Genomic DNA, 25,775 nt, shown 5'->3' with positions numbered 1-25,775 from the left:
ACAAAGGGTTCTATAAATGTGGTTCTAATCCTTGTAAGGTCTGAACAAATGCTCGACATTGCAAGAATTTTAGGAACTCTAGTCAAGATTCAAATTTTCCTATTAAAGAATATATTAATTGTAATAGCGATGATGTCGTGTACATTATTGAACATATAACATGTTGCAAGACCAGAAAGTTTAAGCAGAGGATATTGGAACACTTGGGATATATTAGGAACCCGGCTATACTTAACGTTTCCAATACGGCTAGACATTTTATTTAGTCTCATAATCGATCTGTAAATTCAGTTATAGTATATGCTACAGAGAGAATAACAAATTCTATATGTGGGGGAATCACAAGCATGCCTCGTTGGACAGAGCGGCTTTTTGCATTTATCACCTTAAAACAAGATCTCCCCTAGGTTTAAACCTATTTTCACATTCTCACATGAGTCACAAGCAGGGCCAAGTGGGTGTTTCCTAGGGCTCTCCATGGGTCTAAACAAAATAGGAGGAATTCTCTCCCACCTGGACTCTCATTAACTCTAGTCTTCTACTGGTTAGGAAGGATAAGTGGGAGTATCCCTTTGAGGACATTTACCAGATATAAGTGCATGGTGTATAGTGTAGCACTCACAACAGGCCATGAGTAAGGATGTGGAAAACGTCTGAAATGCGTAAGCTGTTTTGTAACCATCACCATTTGCAGTTGGAACTTTTTAAAGAAATGAAATCAAGTTAGAAGACTTTTTTTTTTATTACAAAGCGCTGGTTCCAGATCTTTTTTTTTCTTGTTTCTGCTACAATGTTTGCCACCACAAAAAGTTAAATAGCTCCTCCCCACCTTAGTATATTTCAAATAACTTAAATGGGATAGTATCCAAAATATCTATTACATCATAAACATATTCGTACGGCAAATATACACATTGGGAGGGTAAGAACAGTGTTGTCATGAAGAGTTCCCAAAAAGTCGAATTACTGGTAAGTACCAATTCTATTTTCTCAATTACACGCTCCATGACAGCACACAGGAGAGTACCAAATTAATATTACTAGGGAGGAACTATGGTTTGCAGGACTTTCCGACCAAAGGAAAGATCACTGCTGTGAGATAAATCCAGTCTATAATGTATCACAAAGGTATGACCATGTAGCCGCTTTACAAATTTGTTCTATTGAGGTGTTGGATTTTTCAGCCCAAGATGTGGACATGGCTATAGTCGAATGAGCTTTTAGTTGATCTGGAGGTGATAAACGTTGACGTAGGTAGGTTTCACAGATGGCTTTCTTTATCCAACTGGAAAGGGTCTTTTTGAAGGTCTTTTTTTCGCACTTTGTTTGCTCCAGAAAACTAGAGGAATAAATTATGGTCTACGCTCCAGTCCTTAGTTGCGGCTAGGTAGGCAATTATGGCTCTCCTAATATCCATTGTATGGACACTCTGTTCTTGGGCTACTGGTAAAAGTATGGAAGGATGATGTCTTGTGACATATCAAACTCAGAAACCACCTTCGGTATAAAAGGCGGAATTAGGGTGCAGGATAATTCGATCATCCAGAATCTTAAAGTACGGCTGGCGTATTGAGAGTGCTTGAATTTCCCCTATCCTTTTAGCGGACACAATAGCGACAAGGAAAGCTGCTTTCCAGGAGAGACTCGTAATTCCAATTTCTGATATGGGTTCAAAGGGAGTGGATATTATAACTTTAAGGACAATATTTAGATCCCAGGGGGAGGGGGGTTGACAAACCTGTCTCTTTAGGGATAACCTATTAGCCCCTGAAAAATATAATTTGATCCATTGATGATTGGCTAGATCTTGATCAAAATAAGAACGAATTGCAGAATTCTGAACTTTGAGTGTTGTAAGTTTTAACCCTTTTTCTAGACCTGCCTTCAGAAAGTCCAAGATCTTAGCTATATTTGGATGACTTATCTGGGATATCATCTTCACAACAGTACAAGAACTTCTTCCATACCTACAAGAATCACTGTGAGCCTCTCCTTGCGAATTTTCAGTAGGACGCTTGGAAGACGACCTACGTGGAAAAGGCATAAGCTAGGGAGAAATGCCAATTGTGGTCTAAAGGGGGTTTTACACTGGGCGATTATCGGACAGATGAGTGTTCATAGAAAGCTCGTTGCCGATCGCTGTCCTGTTTACACAGGGCAGTTATCAGCAGATGAACTAGTAAACGCTCGATCATCTTCTGGTCGTATCATTTTAGAAAAAGTAAAATATCATTGTCGGGAGCACATCTCCCTGTGTAAACAGGGGGACTCGCTGCCGACATGATAATGTACGGGGATGAGCGATCAGAGTAATGACTGCTCGTCCCTATTCATAGCTCCGTGTGATAGAAGCAAACGAGCGCCGATCAACAATGTCTCGTTGATTGGCGCTCGCTGCATCGGTTGATTATTGGCCGGTGTAAAAGGTCCGTAAGGCATCTACTCCCAGACAAGCATCTTATGGATCTAGAGAAAAATCAATTGTTGAGTTTTGAAGTTCCCTGGGTTTGCAAAGAGGTCCACTTTTCGATTGCCCCACAACTGTTTCCTTGTTCAGACACCATTCTCCTGGACTGAGAACCTTTCAACTCTGCTGGTATGTTTAGGGACCCCTTTAGGTGAAGGGCAGAGCTGTATCTGACATAACGTTTTGCCCAAAGATCCGTACTGACAATAGTTGGAGGTTTTTTCTCTTTGTTCCTCGATGATTCAAGTAGGCTACATTGGTCATGTTGTCTGAATACATTTTTATGTTTGACCTCTCTGTGAGGTGTTCTGATACTCTCAAACACTTCCAGGACTGCTCTCAGTTCCTGGAAGTTGGATAAATGGTTTCTTAGGTGTGGAGACCAAACTCCCTGAGAGGACTCCTGGGAGACAACTTTTCCCAAGCCTCCCCTGCTGGCATATGTGGTGATGGCGGTCACAGGAAAGGGATGCCAAACTACTCTGTGATTCAAGTTTTCATGGAGTTTCCACTAATTTAGGGAATGTTTCAGTTTGTTGGATAAATATATGTTCTTTTCTAAAGATAAGGGGGATTTGTCCCATCTTGAAATGACTAATGCCTGTAGAGTACTTGAGTGTGCCAGTGCCTATGGAATTGCCTGGATGCCTGGACATCGCCTGTCTTTTACCTGCAATTTCTTCTGAAACGCAGATATTTTTGTGATCAGTATAGACTTTTTGTCTAAAGGAAGGAATGACATCTGTTGATGCAAGTCCAGAAGAATTCCTAAGAAGATCTTCCAGCAGGAAGGATTTAAGTCTAATTTTCAGTGGTTTAGGAGCCATCCTAAATCCTGAAGTGTCTGAGAAATTTGTTGAAGGTGTATCAACAGAAGAGGAGACGTAGGAGCAAGTACTAATGGATCCTCCAAGTAAGGTATTATGCGCATACTTTGTTTTCTGAGGATCACTACGATTTCCACCATTATCTTTGTGAATCTACGGGGAGCAGAAGATATTCCAAATGGAAGAGCATTGCACTGAAAATGTAGTATGCTGTGATGTTGTAGTATGGCAAATCTTAGGTATTTGCAAAATTTTGGATACACCAGGATATGATTGTAGGCGCCCTGTAGGTTGATGGTTACCATGAAATTGTCCTGACCTATAAGTGGAATGGATGTCTGATTGCCTCCCTCTTGAACCAATGATATATCACAAATCAATTCAAGGGTTTCGGGTTTATTATAATCCCGAAAACTCCACTTGGTTTTTCTCAAGAAATAGGCAGGAGTAGTGGCCTTCCCCTATTACTATTTCTTCCACGAGCACTGGAGATATTACTTCCATCTCAGCAATTTCTGGATTCCCTTGATCAGGGCTAATTATAAAGTGCTGGAGGGGAGAGATGTGATCACCAACTTTCAGGGGGGGGGGGGATGTAGAGAACTCTATCTCTTGTATCCCTCTGAAATGGTCTTCAAGAACCACTCATTTGTGGCGATGTAATTTCTGCCTCAAAATTCCATTTGGAAGTTTGAGGCAGATTTTCCTCTCCATGCACGCCGATCTTCGCAGCGTTTTTCGCCCGCGGCCATTGAGCGCCGCGGGCATAAAACGCAGCGAAATACGCTTTCTCTGCCTCCCATTGATGTCAATGGGAGGTCAGAGGCGTAAATGCCCGAAGATAGGGCATGTCCCTTCTTTCTCCTGCGAGGCGGTTATACCGCTCGTGGGAGAAAACCGCCCCCGCCTCCCATTGAAATCAATGGGAGGCATTTTAGGGCCGTTTTTGAAGAGTTTTGCGGCGCGGTTTCCGCGTCAAAAAAACTCCGTGTGAACATAGCCTTAAATTATTTATTTGCAGCTATTTGGAGGATATGACCCCATATAAAAGTAGCGAAGTTCTAGATGATCGATTTACTCCAGCTTGATTAGAAAACAAACAAACAAACAAACAAACGCATAGGTTTGCAAAAATGTGCAAATATTTAAACTAAAGAAAGTCAGACATTTTTGTATAACAGTTGTATTTTCGTTTTTTTATTTTTAGCTTAAAAAGAAAGGGAGGCAGAAAAAAAAGTCACAATAACTTAATAAATAAAAAAAACAAAATAAGAGACTGGTATCAAATAATAAAAAAATGAGCGTAAGAGGAGAAACCGGACGAAAGGATATTTTCCTGTTAGCACCATCTTAAGAGAAACCGCAAAAAACAACAACGCATTGGAAAATTGAAAATTAAAAACAAAACATTTTACACAAATAAAAATATATAGATTTATATAAAACGGCACAAATATAAACAAAAAGGGGAAAAAATAACACAAGGGGCCACGGATGGAAAGGTCACATCAAGTCAAACTAGTCAATACTCCCTAATAATCACAAAAACCAGATATGCAGCTAAAATACATGGACTTTTTCCAAACGTACTCCCTGATAAAAAGCTAAAGATAGAATATTCTGCTTCTGGATCAGTGCATTAACACATTGCTGGGATATTGATCAGAGAGACACAGATGTGAAGTATTCTCATAACCCGGGAATTCCCCTTCACCAGCCTTCCTGCATTGAATGACATCATATCCGCTGGTGGTATAGATGCATAGTAAAGGGGAAGCCCATACTAGACATAAAAAAAAAAAAAGAACACAAGAACAATGGTAATCTACAAAGAGGAGTAGCAACTCAAGGGAAGAGCAAGTTCAGAACCCTCCACAACCAGGGAGAGGATGAGGCAGAGAATGAGGCAACAGTTCCGTGGTATTTCATGACCTTTACCTGTAAGGCCAGAGGCAGCAAGACTCTAGGATATTTCTAATACTTGGGATTTTTGAGGCTCATGTGGGAAGTACAAGGTCATTCTAGAGGAGCAACCAACAAGGTCATGAAAAGGACAAAGACTCCACATAGAATAGCACCCACATAGCAGCCGACACTGTCCATCTACTTTTTGAGCGTTTGTAAAGATGTCAGGCCGCATGACGTATAAAGGGTTGTAGGAATGTTCAGCCTTGGCTACCACAAGATGAAAGGCTGTCATATAATGAATCACTCAAGGATTCGGAGTTCTCCAGCCCAGTCTGACCCTGTTCATTATTTCGAGATTTGGCTTCACTTGTTCCCTCATCTCCAACTTCAGAAGTGCTAGGAGTACGACTGCTCACACTGCCCGGAAAACAAAGCGAGGAATGTGCGTATTCAGACATATCACAGTCTCTGTCCCCTTCGGAAGGAAGCTGTAAAACAAGAAGTGGAAATTAATTTAAAAGACATTACTGGAGCAACAGCAATAGATATATTTTCAATCATTTCTTATTTTCATAGATCAGCATATGAATTGCATAGTTTAACTCCCCAGCACTAGCTATACACGTTCAGCTTTGGAGTTCCACCTAATGCTGGCCATACACATTAGGTTTACTCATTCAAGGAATAAAATCTCCCCCCCGTTTGAAAATGTGACTAAAATGCAATGAAGTGATGTGTATTGGCGTACTGGGTGCTTCATTCCTGGCTGCCATTGGGTCACAAGAACTCCATTCTGACTTTGCAATTCCTACTGCGTTTGCTGAAAGTACTGGAAGTCAGTGTCTGAATGCAAGTCTTTGAGCCTCGATTACTGACCTCCGGTACTCTACAGCGGACACTGTAGTATGTGGATAGTCACAATGGAGATCACGTGACCAGGAATAAAGCCGCTACCGGTAAAATAAAGCACACAGTAATCCAAAACACATCACGACATTGCATTTAATCCCATTTTCAAACGGGTAGGGAATTGCAGGAGTGCTTCTTTAATTATTTTTGGAGCGCTGATCATTTTCTCAGCCTGACTGTCCCCTAATATCTGCCAGCTGGAGCATGTTGGATTGTACATGCCTGTATCTTTTTTCCACCAGGAGACTGCAAAAAACTCAATCAAAAGGAGCATGCATATTTATGGGGACAGTCAGGCAACAAAACCGTCAGATAAACAAACTTATACGCCATACTGTAATAGTGCATCGTGAGGAGATAATTTTTTCCGCGAACAACTGTACTTTTACATCATGGTGATGGCATGGGCACAGGAGCTCTGCCCGCACGATCACAAGTAGGTGCAGCTTTACAACTGAAATCCTGCTGTAACTGCTGGGATAAGAGAACTCTTAGATGCTGCAGTCAATACACCGCATTCCAAATTATTATGCAAATGTTATTTTTCGCTGATTTTCCTAAATAGTCGATGCAAATGACAGTCAGTATAATCTTCAAGCCATCAACCATTGGAGTATAATGCAAATTTTATTGAACAAATCTAATAACAGATTTATTTTTTTTAGAAGTAAAAAACTCAAAATGCTCTGTTTCCAATTATTATGCACAACAGAGATCAAAACATTTTAAAGGTTGTAAAGAGAACTAAAATGGTAATTTGTTGAATTTGCAGCATGAGGATGTCATATTTACAGAAATCAAAAGCTCTTTCAATCAAAAAAAAACTTAGCAGGCCAAGTTACATGTTAACTTAGGGCCCCTTCTTTGATATCACCTTCACAATTCTTGCATCCATTGAATTTGTGAGTATTTGGACAGTTTCTGCTTGAATATCTTTGCAGGATGTCAGAATAGCCTCCCAGAGCTTCTGTTTTGATGTGAACTGTCTCCCACCCTCAGATATTTTGCTTGAGGATGCTCCAAAGGTTCTCAATAGGGTTGAGGTCAGGGAAACATGGGGGCCACACCATGAGTTTCTCTCCTTTTATGCCCATAGCAGCCAATGACAGAGGTATTCTTTGCAGCATGAGATGGTGCATTGTCATGCATGAAGATAATTTTTCTACGGAAGGCACGGTTCTTTTTGTACCACGGAAGAAAGTGGTCAGTCAAACTCTACGTACTTTGCAGAGGTCATTTTCACACCGTCAGGGACCCTAAAGGGGCCTACCAGCCCTCTCCCCATGATTCCAGCCCAAAACATGACTCCGCCACCGCCTTGCTGACGTCGCAGCCTTGTTGGGACATGGTGGCCATTCACCAACCATCCACTAATCCATTCATCTGGATAATCCAGGTTGAACGGCACTAATCAGTAAACAACACGGTTTGAAAATTAGTCTTCATGTATTTCTGAGCCCACTGCAACAGTTTCTGCTTGTGAGCATTGTTTAGAGGTGGCCGAATAAAAGCTTTATGCACACTTGCAAACCTCTGGAGGATCCTACACCTTGAGGTTCGCGGGACTCCAGAGGCACCAGCGGCTTTAAATACCTGTTTGCTGCTTTGCAATGGCATTTTAGCAGCTGCTCTCCTAATCCTATTAATTTGTCTGGCAGAAACCTTCCTCATTATGCCTTTATCTGAACTAACCAGTCGGTGCTCCGAATCAGCCACAAATCTTCTCAGTACGATGATCACGCCTACGTTTTCTTAAAATATCCAATGTTTTCATACCTTGTGCAAGGTATTGCACTATATCACGCTTTTCGGCAGCAGAGAGATCCTTTTTCTTTCCCATATTGCTTGAAACCTGTGGCCTGCTTAATAATGTGGAACGTCCTTCTTAAGTAGTTTTCCTTTGATTGGGCACACCTGGCAAACTAATTATCACAGGTGTCTGAGATTGATTACAATGATCCAAAGAGCCCCAAGAGACAATACCATCCATGAGTTTAATTGAAAAACGAATAATTAAATGTTTATGACACTTAAATCCAATGTGCATAATAATTTGGAACACGGTGTAGTGAGCACATCATCTAAAAAGGGTTCAACCGAAATAGAATGATTTCCCTCTATCACGCCACTGGTGCCAACATGGTCGAGGGGTGCTGATGGGTTGTCATGGCAGGCCGGGCCCAATAGGTTGCCTGTCAGTATTACTCTAAAAGAAAGTAGTTGTAGCAAAAACCGGATAATTCTCAGGTGCAGAATTTGAATGGATAAAAACACTAATTCACTTACTGTTCAAATTTAAAGTTGATATATACAACAGGTATACTATTAGAGTAGCATAGTTGTTTGAAAAGCCAGTGTCCATTTAAAAATTGTGCAAAAGTAGTCAAAATACCTATCTGGTGTTAGCGTAAACGTAACGACCAGTAGAATCATGTTAAAATGTTATTTATCCCATAAGATAAATGGAGTAAAAACAAAAAACACTAATTGAAGAATTGCTGTTTGTTTTGTTTTTTGCTGCCCCCTAAAATTTTTTAATAAAAATCAAATGAATTTTATGTACCCCAAAATGGTACCGTTAAAAAAATACAACTTCTCTAGCAAAAAATTAGGCAACGTATACAGGGGAAAAAAAAACCCCCCAAAAAAACCTATAGCTCTTGGAATGTGGTGATGGAAAAAATAAAAATATTACTGCCTCCCAAAGGCCAAAATAGGCCATGTCGTTAAGGTGTTACTGCCCATTTGAGAGGAACTGGGACATTCCAAGATTTTTTTGGGTATGTCATAAATTGTTATTCAGGCATGGTGGGAGGTAGATAAATCTCCCTTCTCAAGCCAAAGCTAAACAAAATGATACAGCTGGCAACGTCTGCCAAGATCATAAAGTGCAACATTGTGTGATAATGCTGGAATGAGAAGGATAACCGGCTATTGTTTTGTGTTGTTCAAATCAAAATGTCTAAGACGCATCTGACGATCACAATTGTGCAGGGTGGGCGCTGAGTACAGTGCCTTTAAGAGAATATTTTTCAGTTGCTAGGTCTTTAGGGGACAATAGACATTAGATATACGTTGCTATAGCAAGCCAGTGTTGGTGGGATCCACTGACAATCTAATGTTTATGTAGAGCCATAGATATTGGATAGTTTGTCAGATCTGGTTGCTAAAAGTGGGATCTACTTTGAATATCTAATGCCTATGGCCATCCTTCAGGCACCATTCTGGCCACAGACCTCTGCCCCACAAGCCCAAAAAACAGCTGCAAACTCCATTATAGGTCTGACAGTGTCTCAAGTAACCGGACCATTGGAATGAGATTTTCGTCAAACATGATTGAATTAAGTTCAGTGGTCCTAAAGTTAACTCTATAGAGGCCTCAGTAACAATCTATCAGACGCGCATCAATCTATCACACGGTTCTGTTATACAGCCAGGATCGTGCATGCGGACAAGCGAGAGAACAGCAGGGACCTTGCATGCTCGTTCCTGGCTGTATAACAGAACAGCCCATACACGGCACGTCACTAGTGACTTGCGGTCTACCAGGCAGAAACTTTTAACAGTTTGACCATGTGATCGGTATACGGCTGGTAAACAGAGCGGGCAAAGAGTGACATCACCAGTCATGTGCCCCACGGCAGCATCGGGAAACTGGGCCAATTTTGATACAGTAAGTGCATTACAAATGTAATCACATTCCGAGGTTAAAAGCATTGACACATAAAAAGTGTTAACTCGGAAAACCCCTTTAAGACAGCCCATTTATTCTGGCTAAGATCCTGAGACAGTGAGATAAAATAGGAACTAATTACTTTTTAATTAAGCGGGTATTCCCTGAACATAACAGACAAGAGGCACTGGGTTCTCCTCTCTGGTGACAGCTCACTCCCTTATTTCCTCAAGGTAAACTGGAGATGTGATTATCTCTGTATCTACGCTCTTACACAATCTTGCTCACTTTGCGGTGCAGATTGCAGCTCCAGCCTTGATAATATGCGAGATGGTGATAGAAATGGCAAAATAAAGTTTTGTTAAAGAGGCTCTGTCACCAGATTTTCAAACCCCTATCTCGTATTGCAGCAGATTGGCGCTGCAATGTAGAGAACAGTAACATTTTTCTTTTTCAAAAACGAGCAATTTTGGCCAAGTTATGAGCATTTTTATATTTATGCAAATGAGCCTTTCTTATGTACAACTGGGCGTGTTTAAAGTTATGTACAACTGGCAACTGGGCGTGTATTGTGTATGTACATCTGGGCGTTTTTACTTGTTTTACTAGCTGGGCGTTGTGAATGGAAGTGGATGATGCTGACGAATCAGCATCATCCACTTCTCTTCGTTACCACCCAGCTTCTGGCAGTGCACAGACACACAGCGTGTTCTCGCGAGATCACGCTGTGACGTCACACACTTCCTCCCACAAGAAATTCATCGTGTCGGATGAGCGAGGACACGCTGTGTGTCTGTGAACTGCCAGAAGCTGGGTGGTAACGAAGAGAAGTGGATGATGCGGATTCGTCAGCATCATACACTTCTATTCACAACGCCCAGCTAGTAAAACAAGTTAACCCCCCCCCAGAAGTAACGAACACAATACACGCCCAGTTGGACATAAGAAAGGCTCATTTGCATAAATATAAAAATTCTCATAACTTGGCCAAAAATGCTCGTTTTTGAAAAAGAAAAACGTTACTGTAATCTACATTGCAGCGCCGATCAGCTGCAATAGCAGATAGGGGTTTGAAAATCTGGTGACAGAGCCTCTTTAAGCAACGTCTGATAAGTCACTCGAGTGCAGGGTGAATATATAATTTCTGCCACTAAGTGGTGCCCAGATATAGAAAATTCAGAGCGTAATATCGTGCTGTAAAAACAATGCACATAATGATTTCCATGTGTTGTGTAGTAGCATTTTAAATTATTTCTTCCCTTTAGCGCTCTACAATTGCACAGCATCTCATACCTTCGATCTCATGCACATGGTCCTATTAAAGCTCCATACAAGTACCAAGTTGTACAGAGCCATAATAAGGCACCCATAGAAATGGCCCCTAAAGTACCTTTTGTGCCTCTGATTATTCGTTCAATTAAAGAGGTTGTCCAGAATTAGAAAAAAAGGCTGTTTTTTCCACGAACAGCGGCATTCTTATCCATGAGTTTTGTCTGGTATTGCAGCTCAGCTCTATTCACTGGAGCGGAGCTGAAATACCAGACAAAGACTTGGCGTAGTGTCTGTGGGGGAAAGAAGCATAGCTTTTTTCTAACCCTGAGCAAGGAACACACTAGGGAAAACCGATGCACTGTTTTTCCTTTCCAATTCAAAGATCCCTGTGTCGTGCACTGCCCCCTCAGACCCTGCACTAGGTATAACACGGTATATCAGTTGTGCCTAGAGTGTTCCTTTAAACTCCGTACCATCATAAACATAGCAAACATTGCCATTACAGACCATTAATGAATGGGTTAGCATAGTTTTCAAGATTTCAGCTAACAAACCGCTTCCGTTACGCACAGGTGACAGGTGCAGATTAATGGAACACTAAACCTAGAAATTAATGATAAAATGAAATGTATTTGCCCCCAGTGTTTGTCAGTCTACAGGATTTTCTACACGTTCCGGAAGCAAACAATCCTGTAGAAATTCTGCAGAGAACACAGGGGACAATTTCCTGCTGATCTGTTCCATTTTTGGCTAAGGGAAGGTTCATGGGCGGGGCCTAGCCAAGGGGATGGGACTCAATCTTTTTGTCCTACTGCAGACAGGGCAGAGGGGGGAGGCGCCTGCCCCAGACGGTTGTCTTACATCAAGACAGAACACTGAGGTGGTGGAGGAAGATTCAGCGCCTGGGACATATTTTTTTTATATATTCCTAGGTTGTAATATGAGACAAATGAAATCAACGGAATGGAGGAGATGAATAGAGGAAGGGCTGGGATTTTCCTATGTTCAGTGTTCATTCAAGCTGTGACATCCTTAAATCAGTGCAACATATTGGAGGAGGGTTTGATTCCAGTCACGGAAATAAAATCCAGCTAAAACTTAGCCTCATCAGTAATGCATGTGGCAAACAACTTTGTTATCCTTGTTTTTCTTCATTTAGATAATACAATAGATTTGTTAGAATTCACTTACCTCTTCCAGCTCATGTGCTCTAGTCCTGAAGTTCTCTGGAGAGCCAGCGCTGACCTTTGTATTGGGAAAGGTCCAGTTCTTTCCTTGCTGGGGCAGACTACGATCTCTATTGGAATCTGCAAGATAAGGGGTTAAACAACAATTTTGTTAACTGCTTTTAAGTCTATTTGCTTAATGGGCCAATTTTGGCCTTGAGGACCAGAACTATTATTTATATTTTTCCTCTTTGCATTCCAGCAGTTGTAACCACTTTGTTTCACGTAGCTCTATGAGGCTTTATAGAGTTCTTTATATATGCGCCATTTTTTGTTACATATACATTAGCGTTAAATTGGCATACATTATTATTTCACAAAAATTCAGAAAAAAACACAAACAATTTTGCAGCGGATTTTATTTTGTCCGTTACAGCTCTTGCCCCGCCTCTGATTGCATGGGCACACTTCCTGTGCTTGCATGATCAGCAGGTGAATGCTTTCCTGATGCAGTAACAGCCTGCTGTTCAGAACGAGCATTAGCGTCTTACGTGCTTAAAGACAGTGGCGGATTATTATATGGGCGGTTCGGGCCACCGCCCGGGGCCCGAGGCTCCCAGGGGGCCCATGGCAGCCCGAACCGCACATAGTCTTATAAAACTATTCAGCGCGCTAGCGCTGCTAACTGCCGCTACGGAGATGGGGAGAAGGAGCAGGGAATTGGCCGGGGTAGGTAAAAGGGGTTAAGCACGTCTGCTAGTGCTTAGGACACGCCTCCCTGACAGTGCGGGCGCCGCCATTGAGTAACAGAACAGCAACGGACGGCTGTTCTGTTACTCCAAAGCTGGAAGAGAAGAGCCGGGCGGGCGGTCACCATCGCTGAGGTTAGTACTGGCTGCCGGATTATCCTCCTGCCCAACTGGTTCCCGACCGCTGGCTGTATTTTTACGGCCACCGGTCAGGGTCCTTAAAACCCGAGCCATAGACTTTTTACGGCTCGGGTTTTAACTTGCTGCCCGCGCGATCGGGCAGCTGAATGTCGGGTCTCCGGCTGTCAGTGACTGCCGGGGACCCTGAGGAGAAGATAGAAGCAGCTTTCGCTGCTTCTATCTTCTCCGATGTCTTTTTATACAGCGATCAATGCGCTCTGTGTATAGGAATAGAGACAGAAGCAGCGGCGCTGTCTCTATTCCTCCCGCTGATCATGTGATTGGTCACATGATCGCCAGGTGCCGTTACTGACAGACTGCTGCTGGGTCTAACTAGACCCAGCACAGCCCAGTAGGTGACAATAGTCACTATGATAGGGCTGATTTCCCCTGTGGAAAAACATGGTATAAAAGAAAGAAAAAAAATATATATCTTTTTTGACCTTTGAGGGACAGACCATAGTAATAAAAAAATAGTAAAGTAAAGTGCAAAAAAAAATTAAATAATAAATACACATAAAATACCCACCCCAGAAAAAAACTTTCCCCCCCGCCAATCATTGTTGTAACGCTAGCGCTGACCCAATTACCCTAATATAGACATGTAATATATTAAAATTTACGGTAAACAATGATGATCACAAATAAAAGGTCTATTTTAGGGTAAACCTATGTTATTACAAAAAAAAAATAGCTGAAACGTAAAAAAAAGCTTATTTTTTTACTATTACTTTCAAACTTTATGAATAAACATTCTAAAATAGCAAAAAAGGCGTGTATAAAAACGATAAAAAAAAGAAACCTGCATTGTCTATGGAAAAAACGTCGCAAAACTCACGTCGTTAGCCCAACAAATAAAAAAGTTATAGCCATTTAACTAACGTGTGCTAAAAATGTATATACGGTGTCTGGTCCTGAAGGCTCAAAATAGTCCGGTCCTGAACTGGTTAAAGTCACTGGCCGACGCTAGGGGGGATTATGCAGTAAGGGGGGAGGGCTAACCATCTAACTGACCGCAGCTAGCTCTATGGGGGGATAATAGTTTCCCCCCATAGAGCTCTCTTCAGTCAGTTAGACGCTCAACCCCCCCCCCCCCTTGCAGTATAGTAACTACTGAGGACCCTATGGTGGAAGGCGGGATTATTCCTAGAGCCCTCTGCCTGCAGTCAGATGGTTAGACCCCCTTGCAGTATAACTCCCCCCCCCCACCCCATAGAGCTCTCAGCAGTTATTATATTTTTCATTTTTTTAATAAAAATGTGTGTTTGGTGCAACTTTGTAATTACGTTTAATTAAAAAATATTTTCACTTTTTGAGATACAGCTGCTTTGTATCCTGTATCCGTCAGGTCAGCAGGACTGACGGGATCAGTGAAACGGGCCCTGCGCTAAATTATAATCTTCGATGGGATAGATTTGAGGTGGATCCTGGATACAGGATACAAAGCAGCTGTATCTCAAAAAGTAAAAATATTTTTTAATAAAATCAAATCAATCACACTGATACATATATATATATATATATATTTATATTATAAAGTTTTAAATGTGTACGGAGCGCTGTGAGGCAATATATACAAGGGGGAGCGCTGTGTGGCACTATATACAAGGGGGAGCGCTGTGTGGCACTATATACAAAGGGGAGCGCTGTGTGGCACTATATACAAAGGGGAGCGCTGTGTGGCACTATATACAAGGGGGAGCGCTGTGTGGCACTATATACAAGGGGGAGCGCTGTGTGGCACTATATACAAGGGGGAGCGCTGTGTGGCACTATATACAAGGGGGAGCGCTGTGTGGCACTATATACAAGGGGGAGGGCTGTGTAGTGCTATCCACAGTGGTATGTGTGTGGCGCTCTTTATAGGGGGGGCTTTTTGGTGCTATTTACAAGAGGGGGAGGGCTGTGTGGCGCTCTCTACAGGGGGGGCTGTATGGCACCATCTATAGGGGGCTGTGTGTAACGCTCTCTACGGTGGGGGATGTGTGATATATAGAGGGGGCTGTGTATGGCGATATCTATGGGGGTGTGTAATATCTACAGGTGCTGTGTGTGGCACTATGTACAGGGGGCTGTGTGTATGTGGTGTTTTACAGTGTGTGGTATTATAACATTCAGGCGCGCAGTGTTTGGTGCTATTATATTTATGGGTACAGTATGTGGCACCATGATAACTTTATTTTCGTTTATAGGTGTGGAAATGTTGGAAAAGTGAGGAGACGTCTGAGTGGCAAATTCTGCAGAAATGAGTCATGGCCGGGAGAAGTTGTCATGAGCGCTGGACCGGATGGAGGAGAAAAGAGGAAAAAAAAACTACTAGAATCTGAGACGTCGTCACATGTGAGTCACTAGATTTATAGAGAATCTGTCACCTCTCCTGACAGGTTTATTATAGAAAATCCTTGTATTTCACAAAAAGTCTTTCTACAGTCCAGGACTGATAGACAATTCCCCTTGTCAGGAGGATGTGTCCCAGCACAGTGCGATACTGTCAGTATGTAGGGACACAGCCCTGTGACAAGGGAAATCGTAACACTGTTAATGCTTGCCCAAAAAAGTAGTGTTAAAAATAGTTACGGCGCGGCAGGGGGGCCCAAGTTTGGGTAACAGCCCAGGGCCCATGGTCTACTTAATCCGCCACTGGTTAAAGAGGCCATATCACTTCCTAAGAAACCTCATCAAGTAACAGTAGACCAAAATATAAAACCTCTCTCAAATATATATTAGGAAAATGTTTTTGTTTTTTTTATCTCCAATTTAGTTATAAATGCTCTAGCTAGAAGTAACAGCAGAGATCAATCCCTGTCACGGCTTTCTGCTCAGTGTATATGTAGTGATAGACTCAAATTAAAGCTTGAGGCCGATAACACAGGTTCCACAGTAGGTAATTATAACCGCTCCCCTTTTCCCCCTCCCTGTACAGGGTACAGTTTGCAGAGCATGCCTAGAACCGGTGGTGGACCCTACCATACATGCAACCTGTGCAGCTGCAAAGGAGCCCAGCAGTTAAGGGGGCCCACTGCAACCTCAAAAGCAGGCAGCAGCTTCCTACTGTCCATTAGATTGTATGTGAGGGACTAACAAATTTTATAGCTCAAAATTATGGTAGGATTGTGAGAGAGGCTATGAGTCATTGGAGGGGCGCATATACTGTTCTTGCAATTTGTTGTCTGCGCCTACCACTGCCTAGAACTCTCTTACATAAAGCATATTTGTAAATGCTGTTAAACAGCAGCTCGGGCAAGATGACCACCCCCATACTCATGTACAGAAAATAGAATAAGAAAAACAAAAAACAAAAAACTTTATATGTTTCACTATATAATTTTCATTTGTAATATATATATATATATATATATAAATATATATATATATATATATATATATATATATATATACATACATACATAGACAGTCGAGTCACATTAAAATGACCACCTCCTAATTTCGACGTCGGCAGCGCGTAGCCCATGAAGGAAGTGCGGTGTCGTGGACTGGCTTGGCTGTCTGAACACATATCACTCGTTGCCATGGGTAAAAGGGGCTATTTATCAGAGTTGCAAGAAGGGATGCTAATTGGCTTTTGGGCCAAGGGTGGCAGGATTTCTCAAACAGCGCAGTTTGTGTGCTACTGTGGTGAAAGTGTATCGTGAGTGGACAAATGGCACCATGGGAATAACAGACATGGAAACTGCGGAGCACCACATGCCATTGATGTGAGAGGTGAACGTTTGCTACGAAGGTGCGCGAGGGCCGAACGACACACTACAGTGAGTAGCTCACTGAAGCGCAACCACGGGGCTACCAGACACGTGTCTAAAGCAACAGTTCAGCGAACCCTACTGCATATGGGGCTCCGAAGACAGATAGTCACTGCTCTTATGATAACAAAGGTGCATCAGAAATAAAGGCTTCAATTTGCACGGCAGTACTGGAATTGGAGCACCGAATATTGGCAAATGGTTGCCTTCTCCGATGAGTCATTTTTTTATTTCATTGAACGGATGGACGTTGACTTGTAAGGCGGGAGAAACAGAGAACAAACACCCTGCAATCATTGCTGGAGGAACACAAGCTGGTGGTGGCAGAGTTATGGTCCGGGTCATTTTTTCATGGTATTCTCTGGGCCCACTCAATGTGCAAGGCACTTTGAACCGATTTGGGTATGAATTCATCGTTCCAGATCACGTCCACCCATACATGCTGTTTGTCTTCCCTGGGGCAGATGGAATCTTACAGCAAGACAATGCGACATGTCACACGGCTAAAAATGTCCGACACTGGTTGGAAGAGAACAAACCAAGACTTCCAAGGACCCTAATTCACCAGACTTGAACACAATTGAGCATCTGTGGGACCACCTCGATCGTCTTGTTCGCTCTGTGGATCCTCCCCCACGCTCCCTCCAGCAAATGTCGGATGCACTGCAGTCAGCATGGCTCCAGATATCGGAGACAACCTACCAGCACCTTATTGAGTCACTCCCAGCATGACAAGATGATGTCCGTGATGCACATGGCAGTTACTCTGAATATTAGATGGTGGTCATAATAATGTGACTTGTGCGTGTGTGTGTGTGGTTATATATATATATATATATATATATATATATATATATATATATATAAATGTGCACACACACACACACACCTCTGTGTGTGTTTGTGTGTGCCTGTGTGGGTATAGTTAGAGTGTGTTATCTGTTTGTTACATAGGACTGCAGAGAACATCTACTGCATTATTTGTACTCCTAGTTATCACTGTTTTGTCTGTGGTGTTACATGGGACTGCAGGATAAACAACTACATTATCTGTACTATGTATATATGTGCCTGTGTGGGTATATATGGGTCTGTATATATTCCGGTCTGTATTTCTGCGCCTGTATATGTTCCTGTGTATTTATGTGGTTAATTTTTGGCTTGTGGAGGGCAGCACTAGAGAGTCCCGCACAGGGCGCCATCCAACCTAAGGCCGGCCCTGAGAACAAGGCTCCACTTTGCCATTCAGATGCTGTTTAGAATCAGCTCCTGCCCCTTCACAGTTGGTATCTCCCAGAAAAGAGAATCTCATAGGATTTGGACTTCATTCTGCTGAAATGAAAGTAAATCCTGTGTCCTATTATACACAGGATTACACCGTTCTGCTAATGATCTGTATAGGAAATATTTTTAATAATTTCATCTACTGTGCTTTTTTGTGTTTTACTCAGAATGGCTAGGTCATCTTTAAGCTAGCAAAGGCCTAATTATTGTGAGGGCTGGAGTTTATCGCTTCGTCCCAAAATTTTACCTAAATACAAGTACAAGTCAACTAGGATGTAATCCTCAATGACATTCAACTTTAATTTGCTTAAAGACAACAGAAAATGACACTGCTACTCCCACCACTAAATAGCAGAAAACCACATAGGTCTGGAAAACTCAAAACACAAACCTTCTCCATACATCCTATGACTCATGGTCGGTTCTGGTTCTGCCAATAGTGCATGGAATGCTGGGACACTCTGGTGTTGTCCACTTGGAAACATCTCTTCCACACCTCGCATGTCCCTTTCCAAGGTTCTAGCTCTTCTGGGCACCTTGGGGAAGGCAGAAAACCTTCCCACTGGAAGTACAGAAGGAGAGTCTAGCCTAGTTTTTAACTTTGGGATATTTTTGTTAGGAGTCCCTCCACAGTAATCCGGAGGAGGAAATGTCCCAATACCACTGTCCAGAGTCCGAGTGAGTGAATCACAAGCTATGGAGTGGGGGAAATGAAAATTAGTTAAACAAGAATAATGTTGAGAGATCAAACAGATTTGAAAAGAAACATGATATGAAATGGAAGTAATGAAGTAAAATGAATGGGGATGGAAGAAAGGAAATTTCAAAAAGACATATGGAAGGACCTCCAACAACCTCTAAAAATATACCCCAATAGGCTCCAAACGTGTTGTGTGAATTCTTATCAATATGAAATGTGGTACATGACACGTGACCACAGCAGCTAATTGATGCCCACATTAGTGGTCAATTTAAACGGTTGATCACTACTGCGGCCAGCGATTTGCTGCCAGTCATGTTGGATGTACGACAGGTCATAGTGCTGAGGATGTAAACAAAATGCTATGGGGTCCGAACAGATTTTTACACTTGTTCTAAATCTGCAGCATGCCCTCAATTCAGCGTGGACTATTTTCGCTACAGGTGAATGGAGTTTTTAAAATCCCATCCACATGAATTGTACTGTAAATTGCTGTGGATTTCACACAAAGTCCGCAGCACTTCCTCAGCTTATGAATTCGCTCTAATTCTGCTATTAGCTCTGATACTTTATTTTTTAAAATTTTATTTTTATCAAAAGAAAAGTTTTACTTTTAGGGGATGTTCACACGGAGTATTTTACAGAGTTTTTTGACGCGGAAACCGCGTCGCAAAACTCGGCAAAAACGGCCCGAGAACGCCTCCCATTGATTTCAATGGGAGGCGTCGGCGTCTTTTTCCCGCGAGCAGTAAAACTGCCTCGCGGGAAAAAGAAGCGACATGCCCTATCTTCAGGCGCTTCCGCCTCTGACCTCCCATTGACTTCAATGGGAGGCAGAGAAAGCGTATTTCGCGCTGTTTTATGCCCGCGGCGCTCAATGGTCGCGGGCAAAAAACGGCACGAAAATCGCCACGAAAATCGGCGTGCAGGGAGAGGAAAATCTGCCTCAAAGTTCCAAACGGAATTTTGAGGCAGATATTCCTCCCCCAAAATACTCCGTGTGAACATCCCCTAAGGGTGCAGTCACACACTGCAGATTTTGTTGCAGAAATTTTCAACGACTGAAAATCAGTTGTATACATCTGAATGGGGTGGTTTCTGGAGCAGTTGCAGGGATATCTGCAATCCCCATTCAGAGGAATAGAACTGATTTTTAGTCGCAGAACATTCTGCAACAAAATCTTCCGCGTGTGACTGCACTCTTATTAAAAAATAAATGAAATATTTGGACAAATCAGTAATGGCAAAGGTTATTATAAGGTAATCTGTGGATTGACTCTTTAAAAACCGTATAAGCATTAAAATGTAAAATGAATAAGACAACATTTGAAAATACCTGCAAAGTGCTGAGAAGTAATAGTTTCCGAAATCCGCTCATCTGGAGGTAGAACCACCTCTCGGGTCTATTGGGAAAAGAAAGTAGCTAGTAACATGTTTTAGGTTTTTATATCCTCTGCCATAATTTAACTTCAATTCCAGGCCTCTACCCAGGGGCGTAGCTAGGGGGGGCAAGCGGGGCATGTGCCCCGGGCGCAGTTCAGAGGGGGGCGCCAGCGCCCCCTCCTCCTGCACTATAATTGTACCTGTGTCGCAAGAACACAGGTACAATTAGAAGCAATGAATGACTGGGCACGTTCCGTGCCCAGCCATTCAGCGCCTTTCCACGAATGAAGCGACTGGTACCTTTTGTACCAGTGACGCTTCCGTCGATGAAAGGCGCTGACTGACTGGCAGGGAAAGTCATCCTGCCCAGCCAATCAGCGCCTTTCATAGACGCTGTGTTCAACCCCCTGGAGACCTGCGCAGAAGAGAGCAGGTCTCCATGGCTGCCGGACGGCGTGGGAGCGGGAATAAGGTGAGTTTTAAATTTTTTTATTTATTTTTTTAAATTGTAATAGAAGTGTGTGGCTATATCTGCGGGGGGGACTTTGTCTACACGGGGGACGTCTATCTACAGGGGGACTATATCTACAGGGCTGGGCTATATATAGGGGGACTATATCTACAGGGGGTGTCTATCTACAGGGGGACTATATCTACAGGGGGTGTCTATCTACAGGGGGACTATATCTACAAGGCTGGGCTATATACAGGGGGACTATATCTACAGGGGGACTATATCTACAGGGGGACTATATCTACAGGGGGACTATATCTACAGGGGGACTATATCTACAGGGGGACTATATCTACAGGGCTGGGCTATATACAGGGGGACTATATCTACAGGGGGCTATATACTGGAGTGGGCTGTCTATAGAGCACCATATACAGGCGTGGGCTATATAGTATATAGCCCCCTGTAGATATAGCCCACTCCTGTATATGGTGCTCCATAGATAGCCCACCCCAGTATATAGCCCCCCTGTAGATATAGTCGCCCTGTATATAGCCCCCTGTATATAGCCCACCCCTGAAGATATAGCCCCCCTCTGTAGATATAGCCCCACTGTGTATAGCCCACCCCTGTATATATAGCCCCCCTGAGTATATCCCAGCCCTGTAGATATGGTCCCCATGTAGATATGGTCCCCCTGTAGATATAGCCCACCCCTGTATATCGTCCCCCTGTAGATATAGACCACCCCTGTATATAGTATCCCACAAATAGCTCCCCCCTATAGTGCTCCACAGAAAGCCCACCCCTGTATATAGCCCCCTTGTACATATAGTCCACCCCTGTATATAGTTCTCCACAGATAGCCCACTCTTGTATATAGTATATACAGGGGTGGGCTATCTGTGGAGCACTATATACAGGGGTGGACTATATGTACAAGGGGGGGCTATATACAGGGGTGGGCTATCTGTGAAACACTATATACAGGGGTGGACTATATGTGGAGCACTATATACAGGGGTGGACTATATCTACAGGGGGCTATATACAGGGGTGGGCTATCTGTAGTGCTCTATATACAGGGGTGGGCTATATCTACAGGGGGCTATATACAGGGGTGGGCCATCTGTAGAGCACTATAGGGGGAGTTATTTGTGGGACACTATATACAGGGGTGGTCTATATGGGGGCACTATCTACAGGGGCTCTATGGCAGGCACTATCTACAGGGGGCTCTATGGCAGGCACTATCTACAGGGGGCTCTATGGCAGGCACTATCTACAGGGGGCACAGTGTGTGTGTGGGACACGGTGTATGGTGCTATTAGAATTAGAGGTGCAGTGTTTGGCGCTATTGTATTTAGGGGCGTAGTGTGTGGTATAATGATCACTTTATCTTTATTTATAGGTGCAGAAATGTTGGTAAAGTGAGAAGCTGAAGACATGTGAGCGGCAAACTGCAGAAATGGGCTGTGACCGGGAGAAGTCATCATAGAGGTCTGGACCGGATGGAGAAAAATAACTAGAATCTGAGACGTCACCTAATGTAAATGTTTATTCTGCCTCTAATCAGCACTGTAGTCACTGTATGATCTGCAGCGAGATGATGGGTGGTATGATCATGATAGGATTTATTTTTGTGAAACGGCATCTACCAGCATATCCTTACCATTGGTCGGGCCATGCTGGGAGCTGTAGTTTTACGCCGTACAAACCTATACGGCAGGGGTTGCACTAAATTGAGCTGTATTTGTTCTGGGGCTGTATATATGTACCGAGCTTGGTTCTGGTGTTTTGTGTATAGAACCATATTGCTTGTGAAATGTACAAATAATTTTATGCTCGCGTTACATAAAAAGAAATTACACGTCGATTGGTAGAGAAAACAAACACGGCGAGGGGGAAGGAGATGTCGGGAAAGAGGTTGGGGGGGGCGCCAAACTAAATCTTTGCCCCGGGTGCTGGAGAACATAGCTACGCCTCTGCCTCTACCTGATCTACACTCTTCTGCTCACACCGCTGGACATGTGCCACCATCCCATTCCTTGGTAAACGAAATGGACGTGCTTCCTTGTTCTCTGGTGACAACCTGGGAAAGTCTCGAAGTGGAGTCTTCCCTTCCAGCCGCCCTTCTGCAGGAACCTCCTTTCCATCCACCCTAAATAGGAGAACAATATTTTCTTGTTAAAGGTCCTTTCATTTCTGCTCTCTACAGACGCCAATCGAGAGAACACTAAAAAGAATGCACCTTAAAAGATGTGTTTAAAGAGAACCTTTCATCTGCCCATACATGTGCAGCAGAGTTCACCATGTAATAGGCACTGCTGCACAAACCTTGTCTCACGTAAAAAAATAAATTCTATCCTCCTCCGTACATGATCGCTGCAGAAAGACAAGACTGTGTGATCTTGCGAGAGAGATCACACAGAGCATGCAGCTCTCACACTGTCTGGAGCCGATTGGACAGCAATAAGTAACACGTCCCCATGCCATTTAGAAATAAGGAAATGCCCCATTGACAGTTCGGGGTGTTATTTACATATCGGATGCAAAACACAACAGCACCGATATCTAAATAACGGAGGAGGATAGAATTTTTCTTTAAAGTAAGACAAGGTTTGTGCAGCAGCGCCTATTACATGGTGCACTAAGCTCCACATGTATGTGAAGATGAAAGGTTCTCTTTAAAATGTGAGGCGCATTTTGTTCTCTTAAAAGAGACTGTCACCAGATTATAAGTGGCCTATCTTGTACATAATGTGATTGGAGCCGTAATGTAGATTACAGCAGTGGTTTTTATTTAGAAAAACGATTTTCCCCAAGTTATTACCTATTTTAGCTTTATGCTAATGACTTTCTTAATAGACAACTGGCCGTGTTGTTACTTTTGACCAAGTGGGTGTTGTGGAGAGAAGTGTATGACGCTGACCAACCAGCGTCATACACTTCTCTCCATTCATTTACTCTGCACATAGTGAACAACACAGGATCACTATAAGCGGTCACATACTCACACATTAACGTTACTGAAGTGTCTTGACAGTAAATAGACATCGCGTCCAACCAGGACGGGATGTCTATTCACAATCCCGATACTTTGGTAACGTTTGTGTGTGACTTACTCACACAGCACATCGAGATCACGCTGTGCTGTCATTTACAGTGAGATCTCGCGAGATTACGCTTGCTGTGCTGTAACTCACACACAAACGTTACCGAAGTGTCGGGATTGTGAATAGACATCCCGTCCTGGCTGGAAGTGATGTCTATTTACGGTCAAGACACTTCAGTAACGTTAATGTGTGTGTATGTGACTGCACATAGTGAACAACTCAGGATTACGATGTGCAGAGTAAATGAATGGGGAGAAGTGTATGACGCTGATTGGTCACTGATTGGTCAGCGTCATACACTTCTCTCCACAACGCCCACTTGGTCAAAAGTAAAAACATGCCCAGTTGTCTATTAAGAAAGTCATTAGAATAAATCTAAAATAGGTCATAACTCCGTCAAAATTGATTGTTTTTCGAAATAAAAAACACTGCTGTAATCTACATTACAGCGCCGATCACATCATGTAGAAGATAGGGCACTTATATTGTGGTGAGACAGCCTCTTTAACCCCTTAAGGACGTAGCCAAGTTTTGGCCTTAAAGGAACAGTGTTACCACAATTTTTTTTTAAATATGTTAAAGATGTTAGTGCTTTATTAAAAACGTTTGGATTAATTTGTGTGTTTGTGTGTTACTTTTTCTTATTTTTACACTTTTTCTTCCCTATGGGGGCTGCCATTTTTTTTTCCATTTCTGTATGTGTCGATTAACGACACATACAGACATGGAATACGGCAGCCACAGTCCCATAGGGACTGCGAACGGGTCCCGTCCCATCCACTTCTGTGTACGCCGTCTGTGTGGGAACTGCGCATGCGCCGCTCCCACACAGTCCAATTTGAAATGCGCGACGTCCGGCACCATTTTCCTGTGGACCGGAAGTCGCGGCCGGACAGTAAGATTACTACTTCCGGTCGCGGCTTCCGGACTTGTGCACTTGGACCAGCGGCAGCAGACGGAGCGGATGGGCCGGAGGGAGCCGCGGCGGCAGGAGCAGGTAAGAGATTTCTATGTATGTTCGTGTTTGTGTGTGTTTACTACTGTATGTAAACCTACTACACTGTGTGTTAGCTCAAAAAATGGCGACACACAGTGTAGGAGGTTAGACCGTTCAATCCCCTCGTTTATCCCGGCACTAGCCAGGATAAAGGAGGGGGGGATTCTCAGAGCTCACTAGAGCGAGTGCTTTTTACCCAATTTTGCAGCAAAAAGCAATGTGGTTGCTTTACCACATGCAATGCTGCAATTTTGGGAATAGCTCCATCTAGTGACCAGCAATGGGAAATATTATAAATTAGAATCTAATTTATAATATTTCCTGACTCGTGAAAAAAATAAAAAAAATTTGAACAATGTTTAAACACCTACACACTAAATGTTTCATTTAAAAAAAACAAACATGTTTTGCTGGCAACACATTCCCTTTAAGGCTCAGAGCCCATTTTTCAAATCTGACATATTTCCCTTTATGAACAACCACAGAGAAGAAAGCAGAGCTTATGGCCAATATTATGTAAAATATATAATTTTATTAACACATATGACAAAACAAGGTTTAAAAAATGAATAGAAGGACAAGACCCTAGTATAAAAATAGGAGCGATTACTGACACTCATAGCATAGAGTCATGGGTATCTGCATCACAGAATAATGGTCATATATAAATTCAAATAGGATAGGTTTCCATATTAGGACGTTAGTGAACCATACAGAAATATAGTACGTCAAGTAATAAGCTAGGAGAACGAGATGATTCAAGTAAAGTGCTAATGCATGAAAACAGTGTTTAAAGCAGATAACGATAGCTTACCCATAAATGTGACGACAGTGTACAGTTCCCTTTATGTGGTAATAACGTCGGAATGCTTAAACCTATCCAAGCGATTCTGAGATTGTTTTCTCGTGACACATTGGGCTTCATGTTC

At 42.8% G+C, this 25,775-nt stretch overlaps 1 protein-coding gene across 4 annotated transcripts in view; it reads right to left on the bottom strand.

Moving 5' to 3' along the window:
* Positions 1-4,507: 4,507 nt before the first annotated feature.
* NCKAP5L (NCK associated protein 5 like) overlaps positions 4,508-25,775 on the bottom strand; it is an 89,043-nt gene continuing 67,775 nt past the window's right edge. For 3 of the 4 annotated variants that reach the window (XM_075852220.1, XM_075852219.1, XM_075852221.1), the window contains exons 9-13: positions 22,729-22,894; positions 20,233-20,299; positions 18,588-18,890; positions 12,248-12,363; positions 4,508-5,690 (exon numbers count right to left, since the gene is read on the bottom strand). In XM_075852220.1, coding sequence (XP_075708335.1) covers positions 5,460-5,690; positions 12,248-12,363; positions 18,588-18,890; positions 20,233-20,299; positions 22,729-22,894 — 883 coding nt within the window. In that variant the 3' untranslated portion in view covers positions 4,508-5,459. The remainder of the gene's footprint in view (positions 5,691-12,247; positions 12,364-18,587; positions 18,891-20,232; positions 20,300-22,728; positions 22,895-25,775) is intronic. The other variant, XM_075852222.1, reaches the window with a different exon arrangement.

This window comes from Rhinoderma darwinii, chromosome 2, assembly GCF_050947455.1.
Source record: "Rhinoderma darwinii isolate aRhiDar2 chromosome 2, aRhiDar2.hap1, whole genome shotgun sequence".
NCBI lineage: Eukaryota > Metazoa > Chordata > Amphibia > Anura > Rhinodermatidae > Rhinoderma > Rhinoderma darwinii.
This window is presented reverse-complemented; position numbering and strand designations above follow the sequence as displayed.